The sequence below is a fragment of the Leptodactylus fuscus genome, chromosome 4 (assembly GCF_031893055.1).
Source record: "Leptodactylus fuscus isolate aLepFus1 chromosome 4, aLepFus1.hap2, whole genome shotgun sequence".
NCBI classification, from domain to species: Eukaryota; Metazoa; Chordata; class Amphibia; order Anura; family Leptodactylidae; genus Leptodactylus; species Leptodactylus fuscus.
In genome coordinates this window covers 208,071,137-208,091,471 of record NC_134268.1, presented here as the reverse complement: position 1 = coordinate 208,091,471, position 20,335 = coordinate 208,071,137, and the positions used below count along the sequence as shown (strand labels likewise).

Genomic DNA, 20,335 nt, shown 5'->3' with positions numbered 1-20,335 from the left:
TCCAGCCCGACCGTCACTGGTGGACTTGGTAAGTATGATTTTATCGAATTTTGCGTACATTTCTTCACTTGTTCAATAGGGGGACATGATCTTCACTTAATCTATATACAATATAGGGAGTCTGTCACCAGAACCCAACTCCACAGATAGATAGGTTAGGGTCACCTGTGTTCTGCCCTTGTGAATCATTGCCTAGATATCTCTGGCTTAGTCAATATGCACATGAGGTGTGAGGCTCAGCAAAGGAGACAGGGATTCACAAGAGGAAAAATACTATTTGATTCAGGTGACCCTAACCCATCTCTCTGTGGGGCTGGAGGGATAAGCTGGGTCTGGTGATGTTCCTTTAACAAAAAAAAAAAAAAAAAAAGAACTGTACAATATACAGTACATAGAAGTCTGTCCATTACTTACATTGTAGCAAATCATCATTTATAGTCACCAGATTTCCTCCCGAGGACTGACAGGCACGTCTGGCATTATCCCAGTGAACCCCTTCATCGTCTCCTGTGCCAAATATCCCGTAACACTTAAAAAGAATATCAGAATACGATTATGACATAAAGATGATGATACAAATAAATATCACAATAAAGCCATAAGGTAACAGAAATAAGTCTTTGGTTACATTGTATGACATATACAAAACGTCCCCAGTATACCCAACATCTATCAGACATTCGGAAGAGTTCTCTTTATAGGGTATTCCCATTGTGAACATAAATGTCTGATAGTTGGGGATCCTATTTCTGAGACCTTCACATATACCAAGAACTGGTGTATCCTGATGTCTCCCGCTTGTTGTGACTGGAGAGGTGGGCGCACACTTTTATGAGAATTTAGTAAAACAAACGAGCAAACATGTTTGGAGGTGCCCGTATGGTTTGGAGGAAGGGTTACATGGCTACAGATGGGTGAATGGAGAGAGGTAAAGTTAGAGGACATGTGAGGTTTCCTTGGAAGAGTCAAGAGTAGGGTTGAGTCGATCTTGAGATTTCAAGATCGTTTTTAAAATCTGATTTCCGATCATTTTCCATCCGAATCCGATCCCGATCCCAATTCCGTTCCTAATGCAAGTCAATGGGATTTTTTAATGATCGAAAATCAGATTTTAAAAACGATCCTATTCACTACACAGCGTGGAGTCCAAAAATTGAAGGCTTCAATTTTTGGACTCCACACTGTGTAGTGGTTAAAAAAATCTGCCGGCTACTTAGTCCCCAATACTGTCCAGTTACCTGCACAGAACCGCTGCTACTCCCCGGAGCTCCCAGCCGTTGTTCTCTGTCTTCTCCTTTGTCATTCATCACTCACGTCTCCCCTCCCAGTACCCGCCCACTCTCTCCTAAGCCACAACAAGCCCCGCCTTCTCCCAGCATCTGTAACACTACCCTAGGGAGGCAGGGGCGCGCACGGTGCTCTGCCAGCGTGTGAATGACAGAGGAGAACACAGAGAACAATGGCCAGGAGCTCCGGGGAGCAGCAGCAGTTCTGTGCAGGTAAGTTTGAGCGATCGGGATCGGAATTCCATTCCCAATCTTTTTTAGGCGGGATCGGAACCCGATCACGATCGTGAAATTTACTCGATCGCCAATTGGGATCCAATCTTTTCCGATCCCTCAACCCTAGTCAAGAGTTAAGCGTAACCAATGCTACCTAGTTACAGATGCATTGTCAGGGACAGGGACAAATGGAGGGGGGTGCAATGTTAGCAGGCTCACCTGTGTCATTGGTACTAAGGAGGATAAAAGGTGGGAGGCTTTCCCTTAGGGCTCAATATCTGGCATCTGCTTAGAATGTTCCATATTTTAGCCAACAGAACAGAGTCCGACCGCACATGACAATTCACTGTAGCTTATATTTAGGGCTGGATATACAAGTTACTATTGTAGTTCTGTATGTTCTATATTCTATATCCTGAATATTGATGAAATTACCTTCTGTCCAAATGGCATCCAGTTTTCTGGACATCCACCTTCTGGGGCAGGAAGAGTTGGCGCAAATGTGGTATCAATGGTACTGTTGGTCCTTTCACAGATAAATGCATTATTAAAGCCACAATTTACATAATTCCATAACCCTATAAAAATGGAGCAATGGAAAATAACGTCATATTAGTGATGGCAGGAAAGAGGACCCCTGACTGCTGAGGGTGGTGGGAGAACAACTAAGGGAATCAGACACCTCTGCTGGTCCTGGGGGCTTATTGTCAAGCCCTTTTGGTAACTACAATACAGTGTAAAAGCTTTAGGCAGGTGTGGGAAAATGCTGCAAAGTCAGGTCCTAATGCTTTTGGCTAGCACCCTGGCCCATTCATCTCTATGGCATCAAACATACATCCATGTATTTTCTCATCCCATGTATGTGGCAGTGACCCCTGGGCAAAACTTAAAACAGGTCCTAAACCAATCCAAGTATGTGGGCTGGGCTCACTGATGAGCGAAGTGAATGGGGTCATGGAGAACAGGCAGCCCACAAATGTCATCCATTTTCCCTCTATGTAGGTCAATCATGAATATTCATGCACATGTAGTCTTAGGAGTCAGTTTTGTTACTTTGTATTTTGGAACAATTTTAATATAAAATCTGCCCCCCTAGTGTGCAGGAAGTGAGGGATAAACCAACTCCCCTTTCTCCCATACCAAGCAAATCTGTACTCCTGATATAATTTCATACAGAAATGTCATTATAAGCTTAACCCATACCCAATGGTGGTCGCATCTCCGTGCAAAACTCCTCATTATTGGGAAAGTCCGGCTGATTTGACTCCCAGGTGACAAAGTCAACTGGAGAACCGTCCATCCATCTAATAATAAAGAAATGGCGTCAATAAGATTATAGTGTAATACACATGCTTAAAGGAGAATGATCGGACTAAATACTTAAAAAGGGTGTATGACATCACTAGGCCAGAAGCTACGAGGAGCCCCAAAAGAGGTGAGAACATGAGTCTAAATGGTTTTTATTTTATTTTTTTTTCTTCTCTCCTGGGCCAGCACCTATGATATGGGGACTGAAGAGACCTCAGAGTATAATAATTTAGCATCATGCATATCATGCCATTTAAGTTCATCCAAAATGAAACCCCAATTTGTGAGAAAGGCTCGCCCATCTCTAGCACTGATATGTCAGTATGTACTGGCCAGGCTGGTAGTTTACCGGTCAGGTGTGGCCTATTCTGCTTTTGTTTTCAAGTACTTGTAGTCATGACCATATGGGGCTATAATGTATGGAAAAACATGGCAGCACCACAAAAATTGCCCCACCCCCCCGCCCATTGTATTGGATGTCACTTCAGACTTCTCACTTCTCAGTGTACGTCAAGTATACAGACAACAGCTATAATCAGTTTAATGTCACTTTCTCCATCAAGCACCTACTTAGATTCTTTATCCGGTCCGAAACGTTGTAGGCCGATGTAATAGGTAAACATCATTCTTCTTTTGTCGGATGAAATCTAAAAAAAGAAAATAAAAGATCAAAGGGATTAAGGCTCTGGTCACATTAGAATTATGGCTGTTTTTAATTCATTTTTTAAAGACTGGGATATTTTGGACCATGTGGACCAAGGAATTGTTTTTCTCATTTTCAAAAACACATTCTAAGAGTAACAACTTCTTTTACTGTTACATTTAGTGAGTTGTAGTTTTTATTGCTATCATTTTAGGGTAAATCAGAGGCGTAGCTGCTAGTGCACACAAAAATTTCAACTGTATCGACATCTACAAGACACTGATGCACTTGAAAAACATGCTAGAACAGAAACCTATTAGCTTCTAGAGATGAGCGAACACTAAAATGTCCGAGGTTCGAAATCCGATTCGAACAGCCGCAAACTGTTCGACTGTTCGAACGGATTTTGAACCCCATTACAGTCTATGGGGTGAAATGCTCGTTTCAGGGGTAGGCAAAATTCGATAAAATCATACTTACCAAGTCCACGAGTGACAGTCGGGCTGGATTCTCCTTGAAGTCTTCTCCCGGCGCAGCGTCCCCGCGTCTTCCTCCGGCTGGAATTCACTCTGCCTAGGCATCGGGGCCTAGGCAGAGCCGACTGCGCATGCGAGGGCATGCCCGCGCATGCGCAGTTGGCTCTGCCTAGGCCCCGATGCCTAGGCAGAGTGAATTCCAGCCGGAAGACGCTGCCGGGACGCTGCACGGAGAAGACTTCTAAAGGTAAGAGAAGAACCAGCATTGATTGGCAGAATGTATAGCATTCTGCCAATCAACGCTGGTTCTGCATCGAACCTTAAACTTCGAACAGCTAGTAGTGTTTGATCGAGTACGAGTATTTCGAATATACGAATACTCGCTCATCTCTATTAGCTTCCTGTTCTGCTATCTTATAACCTGTACTTACAGAGCAGTGATGGGGTGAGCAGGATCTCCTCCTGCACAGCCTGTGCACATCTATTTACTTGCAGGTAGTACCATAGAATAGGAAATTGAGGTTCCATTAGGAAAGTAGAAGATGCGTAGAGGCTGTGTGCAGGAGGAGAAGCGGAACCTTGATATCTATTCTATGTTTGGAAAATTTTTATAACACTTGCAATTCCTTCATTTACTTAAAGGGATTCTACCATTAAAACTCTTTTTTTTCTCGTTCACACGTTGGAATAGCCTTAAGAAAGGCTATTCTTCTCCGCCTCACTGTTCGGTTAAAATCTCGCTTTTTTTCAGTATGCAAATGAGTTCTCTCACAGCACTGGGGACGGGCCTCAGCGCTCAAACAGCACTGGGGGCATCCCCAATGCTGCGAGAGAACTCTCTCCAGCGACGCCTCCATCTTCTTCAGCAACCGCCTCTTCACTGGTCCCCTTGCAGCTGGGGTCACACTTTGATGCCTTTCGCAGTTGGCTCTGCCATTGGGTTGCTGGCAGAGTCGAGTGCACATGCCCGCGGCCATTTTTTTTGTGGCCACTTACGCGAGCATGCGCAGTACGCTCCTGTAGTTCTATGGAGTACAAAGCGTACTGCGCATGCTCGAGTAAGCGGCCACATAAAAATGGCCGCCCACATGTCAAAATTCAATGCATGCGCAAGTTGGCTCTGCCAGCAGGCCTTGGGCAGAGCCGACTTGCGCATGCATTGAATTTTGACCCCCCCGCACACCGGAAGAAGACGTGTTAAGAGGCCATTGCTGAAGAAGATGGAGGCGGCGCTGGAGAGAGTTCTCTTGCAGCATTGGGGACGCCCCCAGTGCTGGGAGAGAACTCTTTTCCATACCGACAAAAAACGGGATTTTAACCGAATGGCGGGGCGGAGATGACTTTTAAAGGTAGGAGAAGAATAGCCTTTCTTAAGACTATTCCGACGTGTGAAAGAGAAAAAAAAGAGTTTTAATCCTTTTAAAAAAAAAAATAATCGGTCACCAGGTCCCAGCATATAAACCCAGTCTCACATGTAGATAGGTTAGGGTCACCTGAATCAGACAGTGTTCCCTCCTGTGAATCGCTGCCTCCTTTGCTGAGATATCCAGGGTGTTACCATGTCCCTCTTTGGAGCAAGGCCAATGCCCTAGTTGCTCATTTGCATATTGACCAAATCAGCAATATCTAAATGGAGGCAGCAATTCACAAGAGGGAAACAATGTCTGATTCAGGTGACCCTAACCTATCTATCTGCGGAGTTCTTGTGGGTTCTTGTTCTTGTGACAGACTCTCTTTAAAATATTGGATTATTAAAAATGACCGTGGACCCCGTAGTATAAAATAAGAAGAATATTTGTATTCACACTTACGTATCTCCAGAGGAATCTCCGCTCTGATTCACTATTAATGGTGACAAGATGAGAAGAATTGTGTTTGCAAAATTCTTGAGCTTTCTCCATCGGCACTCGATCTTCGCTAACATAGTATTGGCTGTCATTGTAGATCAGCCAACCATCACTTGTAACTTCATATTCTATGATATAAAGGAGATACAAATATATTATTATAATATACAAGTGGGAAGGATTGACACAAATACCTCATATATGTACCAGGGATCATGGCAGCACAGGGAGCAATGTATTGTGGTACATGTTGTGTATTCTGCCATTTTTCAATGCATCTTTTTCTTACTAGCCATGGGCAAAGGCCAAAGTGTCAGCCGTAGACAGAAGGACTGATTAAGGGTATAAGGGTATTTGCCCCTCAAACATATTGCCCTAGAAAGAAAAACATGCATTGTGGAATTTCCATTTAAATTTTTTTCTGATGCTCTTGTAGATACGTCCCCACTGCAAACACCTACCTCTCCTTGTTTTTACAAGGTATTTGGGCTGGGGTCTGCAATTATCTAGGGGGTATTTATCATTGGTTCTATAGAGGGTTTGCACTTAAATGTTCTGTTTAAGTTTAAGGCTGTTTTTACACAAGCGTAACTTAAGTCCGCAAATGGTCCACAATTGCGGACACATTATATTCAGAGCGGCCTCTTACAACACCGAATCATTCATGCGGGCAGTGTGCGGCAAGCACACGGAGCCCATTGTAGTCTATGGGGTCTCCTTCTGGATGGAATACAAGCACTATTGTGAACCAACCCTTGGGGTTGTTTCACACAATGCCAGTTTTTGTGGAAGTTTTCCATTGGGTATGGAAAATTTAGAATTAGAACATACATTTCTCCTTCTTACTGCATCTACTGCTGACTTGATTCAAAAAACTGCATCAAAAACTGTAGTTGTGTTTTTCAAAAAAAAAATTACTGTGTGTGAAACTCCCCTTACAGAATGAGAAATAAGTAACTTACGAATAGGTTTTGGTTCTTCCTTTAATTTTGCTCCTAGAAACAAGAAGAAAGACAAAATTAACATCTTTGCCCATCCAGGCTTTGGCACCATCCTCTGGCCACATGCTGTGGCACAGGAGACATGCCCGGCTGTGATTTCTTCTTTTGGGTTCTTCTTGTTTTGTCTGAATACTGTCTTATTCCCTTCACCTTGGTTTCCCTCTGCTCCTTAAATAGTTAATTTTAGCCTTGCCTGTGTGATTGACAGTCCATCTTTCTATCAAATCTTGGGCAGGATCTTAGTCCCTATTTATTTTTGGCTCACATTCACATTGGCGCTTGCTATTGTCTCAGGTTTGCTGGAGTTCCTCTTGCTGTTTGTTTCTTGTATTCTTATTCCTGACCTCTGGCTTTACCATTGACTATTCTATTGGATTACGATTCTGTACTGCGTTGCTCGACTGTTACTGAACCCTTCGGTAGCTGACTTCCCTTTGTTCTGGTTTTATCTTGTCTGCTTTCTGTGTCATCACTTATTTCTAGGTCAGGTTTTACTGCCCAGTTGTCGCCTGTTACTTAGGACAGGACAGGCAAGTAGGAAGGGACTGGGGGGGGGGGGTGTTCAGCTTAGGACTCACTGTCTTCTTGCGCTTGCCTCTCCCCCCCCGGGGATCTCATCACTTAGAAACGGTATTCAGCAATGCTGTTCAAAAAGCTGGACCCTCATAATGGTGATAATGCTTGATGAAGGTAGAGGAAGAACTCGAAGGAGCAGAATTACAAATATGCAGAATAGATACTTGTGCGCTTTCAGCCCATGACGTTGCCGTGGATCTGCAGATATTAGAAGGCCCCTGATGCTTTTCTTTTTTAAAATACCGTATATACTTGAGTATAAGCCGACTTTATCAGCATAGTTTTTATGCTGAAAAAGCCTCCTCGGCTTATACTCGAGTCAGGATCCCCGGAGCACAGAAAATTGAAGGACGTGCGTATAATAAATGAAGGGGGAGGTCCTTTAGTGCTCTGTGATTGGCTTATCATGTGAAAGGTCACGTGACTGTAATGTCATCAAAGGACTTGTAGAAACTAGAATGTAACATCTGCAGATAAGTCAGTGGCCAGGATTCATTGTGTCTTATAGAAGATGTCCGTGGTATGGAAGAGAGGAAGCTACAGTAAAGTGAAAGTAACACACAGGTACCTGCCGGAATTACTATTCCTATTAATGTCAGGCATTTGGGGTTATTAATTTAGTTTCAGTAACTCCATGTGCCTCACTTTAATAGTAGTTAACCCCATCATGTCCCTCATAGTAACCCCTGTGTGCCCCATATAAAGGTTACTAATATGTGAGACACATGGGGGTACTAATAAAGGACCTTAATTATGAAGATGCCTAATTATTACCTCCATATGTCCCACATATCAGTAACTCTGATGTGAGGCACACAGGGGGTTAATGTGAGGGACATGATGGGGTGAATTGCTTTTACTATGAGGCACATGGAGTTACTAAGCAGTAATGCACATGACCAGACTTTTTATCTGCAATGATGGATTCCCCCCCCCCTCCCCCAGGCTTATACTTGAATTCATGCCGTGCCGTTCATACCACAGTTTTCCCAGTTTGTTTTGTAAAATTAGGGGTCTCGGCTTATATTCGAGTTGGCTTATACTCGAGTATATACAGTAGGCCATTATCTGCTCAAGTGGCATCGTGCCACATATGACACCGGCGTAAGCCACGTCTGTAACATCACTGAAGAGGGCCGAAAGCAGCAGGCAGTGTGCCCGGAGCCCAAGAGGTTTTATTTATATACTTCCGTCCCTTAGCAGCATGATTATTTTTTTCTGCAGCTACTGTCTCCCATTGAAATTAATGGGAGACAGATTTCAAGCGGATTTTGAGGCGGATTCTGCGTCAAATTCCTACATGTGAACCCTCTTACTGATACATTTTGTTAAAGTACCACATTGAAACCTCTCTGAGAGTTTCTGATTCAGCATGCCATGTGATTACACTAGGGCTTGTATCTATAAGAGGAAATTATCTTTATTTCTAATATGTTTGTACCTTTTTTTAGCTTGCAAATCCATTCAAAAAAATTATCACAGTGCCGTTCATACCACAATAATGTAAAACCACTTGCTGCCCCACAAAACTCTGCTTTGTCGTTGTCAGGTTTCCGATGGCCCCAGTATTCATAACGCATCTAATTAAAAGAAGGAAAATATCTGCACAATGACCACAAAATCACATTGATAGTTTTTATACTTCACTACATGGTTAATGCATTGACATTGTGTCGACATATTCTGTAGTTTTAATTGGTACCATATTGGGCTGCGTACAATGTTGTGTTCCAATAATTTGAAAATTGACAATAAAACGAATTCAAATTTTCATATGTGAAAAAAAATATGGAAATAATTATCCCTAAAGGTAAATTCCATAGTGGGAAAAAATAATCAAAATAGCCAAATCTCAGTTTTTTCATCGTTTTGCCCCCCCCCCCCCCCCAAAAAAAAAAAAAAAATGTAATAAAAAATATCATTAATGCTAAGGCCCCACGGAACACATCGCGGTTCTTCCCGCAGCGCTTTGAACAGAAAGTTGACAGAGTATTCCTTTGCGGACTTTGTTACAATTATATCTACCGAAAAGCCGCCAGAATTTCCGTAGATATAATTGACATGCTGCGATTTCCAAAATCGCGCCAGTTCTGGATATCTTAGCCTGTTCAGGCTACGGATTTTAGTGCAAAGTGGGCATGGGATTTGCTTGAATCCCATGCACTTTGCTGTTACTGTATAATGCCTTTTCCCCACACTTTCACCGGGCACTGTATGGCCTGCTACTGCCACCTATACACTCAGTCTTTGGGTACTCTATGGCCTCCTAAGGCTGCTGCAACCTCCACATTATACCACGTTACCACCTTATGGCCTCCTCACGCTTCTACCATAAGCACTGCATAAACTCCTAAAGCTGCTGCTACCTGGACATTATGTCAATGGTTACTGTATGGCCTCCTCACACTGCTGTCACCTCAACACTCTGCCACTGGGTATTCTAAGGCCTCCACATTATGTCACCTTGCCACTCTGTGACCTCCTCGCGCTACTGCTCCCCACTTTGTCACTGGGTCACTTTATGGCCTGCTAGGGTTTATACAATATGTCACCTTGACACTCTGTGGCTTCCTTACACTGCTCCCACCTCCACACTGTCAGCGGGTCACTGTATGACCTACTAATGCTACTGAAACCTACAGGTTATGTGACTGGGCACTGCATGACCTCCTCTCACTGCTGCCACCCCCATACTCTGTCACCGTGTCATTGTATGGCCTCCTAAGGCTGCTGCTAACTCCACATTATGTCAATGGGCACTGTATGGCCTCCTCATGCTGATGCCACCTGTACACTCTGTCACTGGGTCACTCTTTTGCCTCCTAAGGCTGCTTCTATCTCTACATTATATCACCTTGCCACTCTGTAGCTTCCTCATGCTGCTGCCCCCCCCCCCACCCTCCACTCTGACTCTGGGTCATTGTATGTTCTTATAAGGCTGCTGCAACCTCCAAATTATGTCACCTTGTACTCTGTGGCCTCCTCATGCTGCTGCCACCGGGTCACTATATGGCTTCTTAATGTTGCTGCTACCTCCACATTATGTCACCCTGCACTCTGTGGCCTCCTTATGCTGCTGCTACCACAACACTATGTCACAATGATGCCCTCTCCACTCTGTCAGGGGCCTCTACTTGTAAAAGTGCTTACTAAAACAGGTTCTGCAGATATCCTTGAGGAATTAGCTGATGAGGGTGTCAATGGAGTGCGCTTTTGCACGCTACAGTAGGATCTTGGACCTCTGCATGGTTCTTTATATCTGGCAATGATATCAATGTTTAACACTTGAGTTAGTTGGTCAGTTTTGGCCCCGTAACTGGCCAAATAAGTGAAGTGTGCAGTGATTCTAAGAGCAAAGCCTGTCATGTGCGTGTCATTCTGACTCACTGTATTGTTTCACTACCACCCCAGACTCCTTATGCCTGTTCCTGTAAAGCAGTGTTCTACACCACGATACAGGATCTCTGCAACCAGGAAAGAGCTATTTTTTTTAACGCTATTCGCCGTGAATTAAGTTGGATAGAATCAAATCTTTTTGTGAAATGCAGCAGAATCGAATTTTTGAAAACTTTGCTCATCTCTACTTGCTTTGTCTAAGATACTAAGGTACACCAACGGTTCCTAAACGTGCACCAACGTCCACTTCAATTGTGTTTGCATTGTTGCAGCCGTTAATGCCTTTGGAAAGTTCTTACCAGTAGGAAGTGTAGAAGAGGTAACCTGGTGGCTAAGCATGCTCGGACAGGTAGAATGCCAGACCAGTCAACATGAGTGACAGGTTCCCTTTGTGTGAAACAATACACAAGATATTACTTACAGGTGAGCCATCTGACCATACGAAGCCTTTACCCGGACCATTCTTCACTAGACCAATCCAAATACGTGCAGAGAAATACATTCTAGGTCTAGTATAAAAAAAAAAAAAAAAGATATATAGATGAATATACTGCAATGCACCTAGATATATCCTTTTACTTTTACGTAAAATTTTTGCATGTATAACTTTATATTAAGGTTTTTTGGGGGTTTTTGTCCCGTTTGGCTGTACAATCCTCTGATTGCTAATAATGTGTTACTCAGCGCCGCACCTCCCATGAGGCGACCTGAAGCGACCGCTTCAGGCGGCGCTATGCCAGGGCCACGGGGAGGGCGGCATTGTTGCGGACCTAAGCCAGTCCAGGACAAGCTGTCCTGGACTGGCTTACGGTCACCGTCACTGAGCGGTGGATCGGGGAGGCTGCTGGAGCAGCGCTGCTCCAGCGGCCACCCCTCACGCTCAGGCAGAGAGTAGGTCCTCTCCCTGCCTGCTAAAGACGCTCACTCCGCTCGGCCCCGTCCCCTCCGTGCGGCACCGCCCCACCCCCTTCTGCTCAGCCCCGCCCCTCAGCCCCTCCCCCTCCTCCAGGGGGGGGTGGAGGCGGCTTTCTGACTTCCAACTCAGGTGGCAGAAAACTATGGTTCACCCCTGGTGTTACTGATGCAGTTTATTACCCGCAGTCAGTGTTTTATTGACCTACGAGGTCCTGGCTGCCATATCAACCCATCAATCATATACAGGGCCTATTAGTCAAATAGACGTGGTAGACACCTCTGATGCTGGAAATTCAGGATGAGGTGGAATTGATGAAAAACTGCTTGTGGGAATTTCTTGCTGTCTTTGTTTTTACAGGGTTCACTGTGCAGCCAAACTCCTGTCACCTGTATTCTATGTGTTGGTGCAATTTCGGGGAAACCAAATTTTATAGTTTTATTTACATTTTAAACCCTTAACATAGATCTAAAACTTTGCAAAAAAATTTTTTTCTTAAAGTCCCCATATTCTGACACCCATAACATTTTTTTATGTCTGTGTATGGAGATACATAGGGTTCCTTTTTTGCAGGGTAAGGTGTACTTTTTAGCTACACCATTTTGGGGAATTGCTATTGCTTAGATCAGTTTTTATTAAAAAATTTTATCATTGGCCAAACAGAGAAATAAGCAGTGTTTTGGCAATTCTGATTTTTTTCTCTTCAGCGTTCACTATATGGGTAAAAATTAATAAAATAAAATTTTTTTATATATTTGTAAACCAGGTGTTTTCAGACATAGGAATACCTAATGTGTATGGGTGAGTTGAACTTTTGCCGAAAGACTGAATTGCAGGGCAAAGCTACATGACAAAAGAACCCCCCTTCAGCTCAGAGAAAAATCGATTGTTCCAGAGAGAAAAAAAAGTGTTTACACAGGAAGCTGGGGGCAGAAGGAGTCACATGTGATGCTGAGAGGTCCTGTTGCTGTCTGCCCTGCCACTTAAGCTTTACCTTCAGTACTCAAGGACCCTGAGAGATTTTGCTATTCCTGCCTTGTGATGGCCTGTCAATGGAGGTATGTAGGTGTGCGAGTAGAGTGAGGAGCCATACACCTGAGATATTGTAGTAATACTGTATATACACTGACAGATATGATGAGAGTATGCTATAGTAATACTATATATATGCTGACACACAAGATGAGATAATGCTATAGTAATGCTGTATGTATACATCAACAGACATGATGCTATACCGTAGTAATACTGTATATACACTGTCAGACCTGGTGAGATGATGCTGTAATAGTATTAAATATACACTGACACACATGAGATGCTGTAGTAATACTTTATATACACTGTCAGACCTGATGAGATGCTGCAGTAATGCTGTATATACACTGACAGACATGATGAGATGATGCTATAGTAATACTGTATATATACTGACAGACATGATGAGATGATGCTATAGTAATACTGTATATACACTTACAGATATGATGAGATGATGAAATAGAAATATTGTATATGCACTGACAGACATGATGAAATGATGCTATAGTAATATTATACACTGGGTCACATGAGATACTGTAGTAATACTGTATATACACTGTCAGACCTGATGAGATGATGCAATAGTAATACTGTATATAGACTGACAGATATGATGAGATGATGAAATAGAAATATTGTATATGCACTGACAGACTTGATGAAATGATGCTATAGTAGTATTAAATATACACTGACACACATGAGATACTGTAGTAATACTGTATATACACTGTCAGGCCTGATGATATGCTGCTATAGTAATACTGTATATACACTGACAGATATGATGAGATGATGAAATAGTAATATTGTATATACACTGAGAGATATTATGCTTTAGTATATCTGTATACACTGACAGACCCGATCCACAATCCATACCACTTCCAGGCCTCCATGGTGAGACACTTAACTGATGTTTCAAGCTTCACCCACATTGGGCGGCTGCCACTAACATGACTAGGCATATCTGGGGAGGGCCTCGAAGCACCTCTTACTTCAATTTGCCGGTATCATAGACAGCTATGCCCCCAGGGTCTTGGGCTATATATTTTAGACTTGTGGGGGCTCTGTTGCGGTCAGTTTAATACTAACTTGAGGTGTGGTGGTAGTGCCACTGGACGGTGGATATCTCCATAGCCCTCCTAAGCTCTCTTTTTGTTTTCTCTCTGTCTTACCAGATGGTCCCTTGATGAAGCGTTTAATTCAGTGAAGGTACAGCTACTGATCATCAGATTGGGTCATCATTACCTACTTCTTTTAGGCAGAATGGTTAAGATTCATTGAGAGTAATAGTCCGCATAGTGTTGAGCGCTACAGCTGTCCAGTGGAGATCAAATGTAACTATATAACAAGACAAACTAGTATCTATTATTGCATTGATGAACACAGCTGATATATTACTGCTGCTATAATCTGCTCACAAACAGCAAATATAGGGCGGTGTTAACTTTTGTCACACTCCTAGGTTCGCTTCACAGACTGACCTGGGTAGATATTATAGTTGACTCCAGATTCCTCAGACCATGACATGTCTTTAGAAGTTATTTTATAGCAGCTCATTGGATTCATTTGGCTTTTGGGTTTATCACAACCACAATCCGTTAGCCATTCATCACAATATATTTTTATCATAATAACCTATTTAGTAAAAGTTAAGTTTTAGATTCTTAGTTTCTTACTCTTCAGACTACTTACGTAGCCACCGTTTCCACTGCCTTCTCTTCCTCCTTGCTGGTGATACTGGCTAAATCACCCCCTATAGTTTTGCAAAAATCTCTTGCTTCAAACCAGGTCTTTGTAGCAAACAGTCTTGCAGAGAAAAACTGTTGGAAAACCAAGTAAAGCTTGTAAAATATTTATGGATTATCCTATAGATTTGCTGCAGAAATAAAATAGCCTTAGTTTATGAAACTTTTCCTTCTGGGTAAAAGCTCAGTTTCACTCTACATAGCTCTGTATGTCCTGCTCCTTCCTGGGCAGGGTGAAATACAAGATTTTCATTGGTATTAATTACCACTAGAGGGAGCAAGCTGTATCACAGTCCCAATGAGCTACCTGATTACTGAAAGGGACAGGGATTATGGGATGTACAGTACTTGATCTGCATCAAATGGCATAGTTAAAGGAGTTGTCCAGGAATTGCAGTTTTGGGCCAGTAGGCTGAAGTTGAGGCATAAAACCTCCCATAATCACCTGTCCCCGGTACTCAGATATGGGCTTGTTTATGCAATAGTCCTTGCCGCACATGACTGCTGAGGCCAATCAGTGGCCTCTACGGTCACAGGAAAGGACCAAGATGTCACTCCCATATGCCCAAAATACTCTTTTGATGTACAAGGTGGGTATGAAAGTCTATGAGCACATTGTCATGTATGTTCTGAAGTCAAATTTTAAAGTATCTCCAACTAAAACTACAACATAGGGTTTTATAATGTAATTGTCACATGGAGAGATTTCTTTACCTTGAAACATGAATGGTCTGATGGAGTCCAACCACTTGGACATGTTGGTTCTGGTGTTGTTGTTGGGATGGGTGGCGGTGTCACTCCTTGAGCCCACTTCTTGCACACATACTTAGCTTTCTCTTCACAGTTTATAACATCCCATAATCCAGCTTTGTTTCCAGTTGCCATAGCAACACAGCCCTGTGTTCTGCCTTTAAAATGTAATTAAAGGGATTGTCCAGAGGAATAATTTTGTCTTTAATATTGACCAGCATGGCATAAGAAAATAAATAATAGCAATTCCTACCACACCAATGCCTTGGTGCTCCAGTTCCAATGATGTCTGATCCCCGCTGGTCTCTACTTCCTGGTCCAGTCTTTACACACAGGAAATGTCCTCTCGGCCAATCAGTGGTCACAGCAGTGAAGAGCATTTCCTGTGTCTCCAGATGGGACCAGGAAGTAGAGACCAGCCGGGAAAATGTGATCCTGTATGCTAAAAATGTAACTAATTCACATAGAAGGCTCCAAGATAAACTAATATCTATTATACGTTTGGATATACCTAAAGTATATGTCCTGATGCAGAGTCCCAGAGTGTCACTGCTTAAAAAGCCTTATGTTTTGTATTCTCAGTGTGTGTGAGTCTAGCAGTGAGTTTCGCACTGTGACACTTTGCCCTGCAGTTCTAGTCAGCCACTGAGGGAGAGAAGTCTACAGCCCAAGGCCTTGCACAGACAGCCCTGAGACAGAGAGGACCTGACTGTCTATCAGACACTGTCCCGGGAGGATAGAAGGAGTCCTGTTTGCCAGGAGTTATATATAATTGGGCCCAATGGGGACTTCCTTATTACCAGCCCCAGAACTCGCTGACGCTGGGATACCTAGAGTTATTGGAGTAGAGTTCAATGCACTTTACTATCATTACAGCCTGGGAGAACCCAACAGTTGGGAGATTACTAGAGATGAGCGAACACTAAAATGTTCGAGGTTCGAAATTCGATTCGAACAGCCGCTCACTGTTCGAGTGTTCGAATGGGTTTCGAACCCCATTATAGTCTATGGGGAACATAAACTCGTTAAGGGGGAAACCCAAATTCGTGTCTGGAGGGTCACCAAGTCCACTATGACACCCCAGGAAATGATACCAACACCCTGGAATGACACTGGGACAGCAGGGGAAGCATGTCTGGGGGCATAAAAGTCACTTTATTTCATGGAAATCCCTGTCAGTTTGCGATTTTCGCAAGCTAACTTTTCCCCATAGAAATGCATTGGCCAGTGCTGATTGGCCAGAGTACGGAACTCGACCAATCAGCGCTGGCTCTGCTGGAGGAGGCGGAGTCTAAGATCGCTCCACACCAGTCTCCATTCAGGTCCGACCTTAGACTCCGCCTCCTCCGGCAGAGCCAGCGCTGATTGGCCGAAGGCTGGCCAATGCATTCCTATGTGAATGCAGAGACTTAGCAGTGCTGAGTCAGTTTTGCTCAACTACACATCTGATGCACACTCGGCACTGCTACATCAGATGTAGCAATCTGATGTAGCAGAGCCGAGGGTGCACTAGAACCCCTGTGCAAACTCAGTTCACGCTAATAGAATGCATTGGCCAGCGCTGATTGGCCAATGCATTCTATTAGCCCGATGAAGTAGAGCTGAATGTGTGTGCTAAGCACACACATTCAGCACTGCTTCATCACGCCAATACAATGCATTAGCCAGTGCTGATTGGCCAGAGTACGGAATTCGGCCAATCAGCGCTGGCTCTGCTGGAGGAGGCGGAGTCTAAGGTCGGACCTGAATGGAGACTGGTGTGGAGCGATCTTAGACTCCGCCTCCTCCAGCAGAGCCAGCGCTGATTGGCCGAATTCCGTACTCTGGCCAATCAGCACTGGCTAATGCATTGTATTAGCCCGATGAAGTAGAGCTGAATGTGTGTGCTTAGCACACACATTCAGCTCTACTTCATCAGGCTAATAGAATACATTGGCCAATCAGCGCTGGCCAATGCATTCTATTAGCTTGATGAAGCAGAGTGTGCACAAGGGTTCAAGCGCACCCTCGGCTCTGATGTAGCAGAGCTGAGGGTGCACAAGGGTTCAAGTGCACCCTCGGCTCTCCTACATCAGAGCCGAGGGTGCGCTTGAACCCTTGTGCAGCCTCGGCTCTGCTACATCAGAGCCGAGGGTGCGCTTGAACCCTTGTGCACACTCTGCTTCATCAAGCTAATAGAATGCATTGGCCAGCACTGATTGGCCAGAGTACGGAATTCGGCCAATCAGCGCTGGCCAATGCATCCCTATGGGAAAAGTTTATCTCACAAAAATCACAATTACACACCCGATAGAGCCCCAAAAAGTTATTTTTAATAACATTCCCCCCTAAATAAAGGTTATCCCTAGCTATCCCTGCCTGTACAGCTATCCCTGTCTCATAGTCACAAAGTTCACATTCTCATATGACCCGGATTTGAAATCCACTATTCGTCTAAAATGGAGGTCACCTGATTTCGGCAGCCAATGACTTTTTCCAATTTTTTTCAATGCCCCCGGTGTCGTAGTTCCTGTCCCACCTCCCCTGCGCTGTTATTGGTGCAAAAAAGGCGCCAGGGAAGGTGGGAGGGGAATCGAATTTTGGCGCACTTTACCACGCGGTGTTCGATTCGATTCGAACATGGCGAACACCCTGATATCCGATCGAACATGTGTTCGATAGAACACTGTTCGCTCATCTCTAGAGATTACTACCCCCATTGGGAAGCTACATCTATTCATGGTTTGCCGCAGTAAAGTTTACTCTGTTTCTACTACACCACTGTCTCCTGAGTTATTCCTGCATCAGGGCCCTTCCGAACACCATCACATGGCTCAGTCTTAGAGAGGACCCCTCTCCAACTGGAAGAGCCCTAGAGGAACTACTACCACCACTATCTGGTAGCAAACAGGCCGCCCCTGTCGGAGCCTGGCCTAGTAGGTTTGCTGGAGGAATTTGGTTGAGGGCATTCAGCCTGTTCAGTGACATCACTATGGACACTACTACTCCCATCCTCAGCAATACAGATAGTCAATATGCTTTGGCATTCCAGCTGTTTTGAAACTACTGCAGCATCCTGGAGCAGCTGCTATTTTTGTTATTTGTCTCTTATCCTCCCAGGTTGTGTTGGTATGTCCCATCTTACATGTTTTATATGTAATGTCAGTGTTATGCAGCTTTTCCTGCATATTTTTCCCCCTTTCAGTTTGAATCTTGTGCCTTAGTTCAGCCCTGGACAATCTCAGGTCACTGGGCGAGGTTGTAAATATACTATAGTATTTCCAGTGACCGTTACAGTCAGTCTAGTGTGAGCAGCCATCCTGCACAGTGCATGCTGTGCTGTGCAGAGAGAGAATCTAGAAAGTACTCTAATGGTTACCAGGATAGCCTCTAGAAGACCTTCTTCATACCCCAGGTTCATCCAGAGACAGTCCCTGAGACAGGGAGAATATATGGTGCGTCTCAGAGACATCAGCCAGCCGTACCTTTAGGAGCAACGGAGGACCCTAACAGGAGTAACTCATTTGGGTCTAGTCTTTAGGTACCCAGATCCCTGTCAGGTCTCTTTGCCCTATTACAGCCCCTGTCATCTTACACAGTGAGTGGTATGAGAGGAGGCGTATTATCGCAGCGTCCGTGACTTCCCTGGGCAGCCTCTTGGACCAAGGCAGGGGGACTGAACTGAAACTACTACCCTCATCTGCAAGCTGGTGGTTTACCTATTGTTCCAGTTAATAAAGAGTTCTCTGGTTTACACTGCAACCTGGACTCCTGAGTCGTGCCTGCATCACTATCAGGGTCCTTCTGAACACCACCACACCGGCTCAGGAAGGAGAGGTCCCCTCTCCCAACTAGAAGTGCCCCGGGGAAAATACTACTACTACTACCACCCATTTGTGCTGTGTGCTGCAGACCCCCCTTGACTGTGTCCAGCTCTAGAGTGGGATTGGGGTTCATGTGGAGTGTGCTTGACCTTTCAGGTGGCACAGCCAATTACACTACTACTCCCACCCTCCAGTCTCCTCCCCTGGGTTGCGGCACTACAACACCCAACACGCTCCATTTGCTTCCATAAGAGTAACAAGAACAGCAGAGCCAGTATGCATGCTGGGAGATGTAGTTTTGCAGAAAGTTTTCTACCCATGCACTAGACTTTAGTTGACTGAAGTGACTAATTTTGGCCATTTCACCTGGCAATTGTTTAAGAAACTACTTTGACTGCTGATGGCAAACTTTTGTATACCAAAAACATTCAAGAAATTTTTGGCCATGGGCCAGCCAAAGTAAGGTGCTAGCATCAGTTGGCACAGACAAATATTTTTGTTAATTGCCCATCTGATTGGGTAGTTTGTGGGTTCAACATAAAAAAGTATTTTGGTTAACAGCCCTTTGGTTGTCAGAACAGCTATAGAAGTGTCATGCTACATGTGTGTGAAAACTGACAATAAAAATGGAGATAAAGTCTGGAGAATGGACTTACCTGGCATGTCTTCATTCCAGTTAGTGTACAAAACTTTCTGCCCATTGGCCCATGTAAAAGTGTTCCTGTCCCTGGTATCTGAGAGCCCTGTCCAGAAATATTTCTCTGGTCTAAACCCGATCAAGCTTGTTAGAAAGGCCTGTTCAAACCTGCAAGAAGTCATCATTACATATGTCACATTTACATTTATCACAAAGGACTTATTTATTACAGGATGAGTTGCATTTCCAATGGCACCATTTGGGGCACATAATCCCAGCAAAATGTGGTGTAAGTGCCCTTTGGAGGAGGAGTCCTGGAAGTGATGATATGGACCCACAGATTTATCCCTGGTCTCACTGTCATCTAGTCTGTCTGAGGTTACATGAAAAGACAGAGGGATTAGATCAAGTTTACATCCAAGATCTGTGCATCTCCAAGATGGTGGGAACAACCTCCCTTCCAAGTTCTGCCAAAAACTGGAAGTGTACCGAGAAGAAGTGATGGAAGGCAAAGAGCGGGTAAATCAAATATTGTTGGAATTTGGACTTATACTTTGTTCATTCTTTTCATTATAATTTTTTTTTTTTTTTTTTTTTTTTTTTTGGGGGGGGGGGGTATATTACTATAAATGTCTTAGGGGACTTGAAGCAGTGAACATTTGTATGTTCAATCTTTCACATAGCATTA

The 20,335-nt window shown here is 43.9% G+C and overlaps 1 protein-coding gene across 1 annotated transcript in view; it reads right to left on the bottom strand.

Moving 5' to 3' along the window:
- The window catches only part of LOC142201185 (macrophage mannose receptor 1-like), an 87,184-nt gene that overhangs the window by 21,599 nt on the left and 45,250 nt on the right, over positions 1 to 20,335 (bottom strand). Inside the window, exons 11-21 of the mRNA XM_075272013.1 lie at positions 19,667 to 19,815; positions 15,172 to 15,365; positions 14,405 to 14,532; positions 11,171 to 11,258; positions 8,795 to 8,933; positions 6,739 to 6,771; positions 5,741 to 5,904; positions 3,381 to 3,457; positions 2,706 to 2,806; positions 1,938 to 2,080; positions 415 to 529 (exon numbers count right to left, since the gene is read on the bottom strand). Of these exons, the coding sequence (XP_075128114.1) occupies positions 415 to 529; positions 1,938 to 2,080; positions 2,706 to 2,806; positions 3,381 to 3,457; positions 5,741 to 5,904; positions 6,739 to 6,771; positions 8,795 to 8,933; positions 11,171 to 11,258; positions 14,405 to 14,532; positions 15,172 to 15,365; positions 19,667 to 19,815 (1,331 nt within the window). The remainder of the gene's footprint in view (positions 1 to 414; positions 530 to 1,937; positions 2,081 to 2,705; positions 2,807 to 3,380; positions 3,458 to 5,740; positions 5,905 to 6,738; positions 6,772 to 8,794; positions 8,934 to 11,170; positions 11,259 to 14,404; positions 14,533 to 15,171; positions 15,366 to 19,666; positions 19,816 to 20,335) is intronic.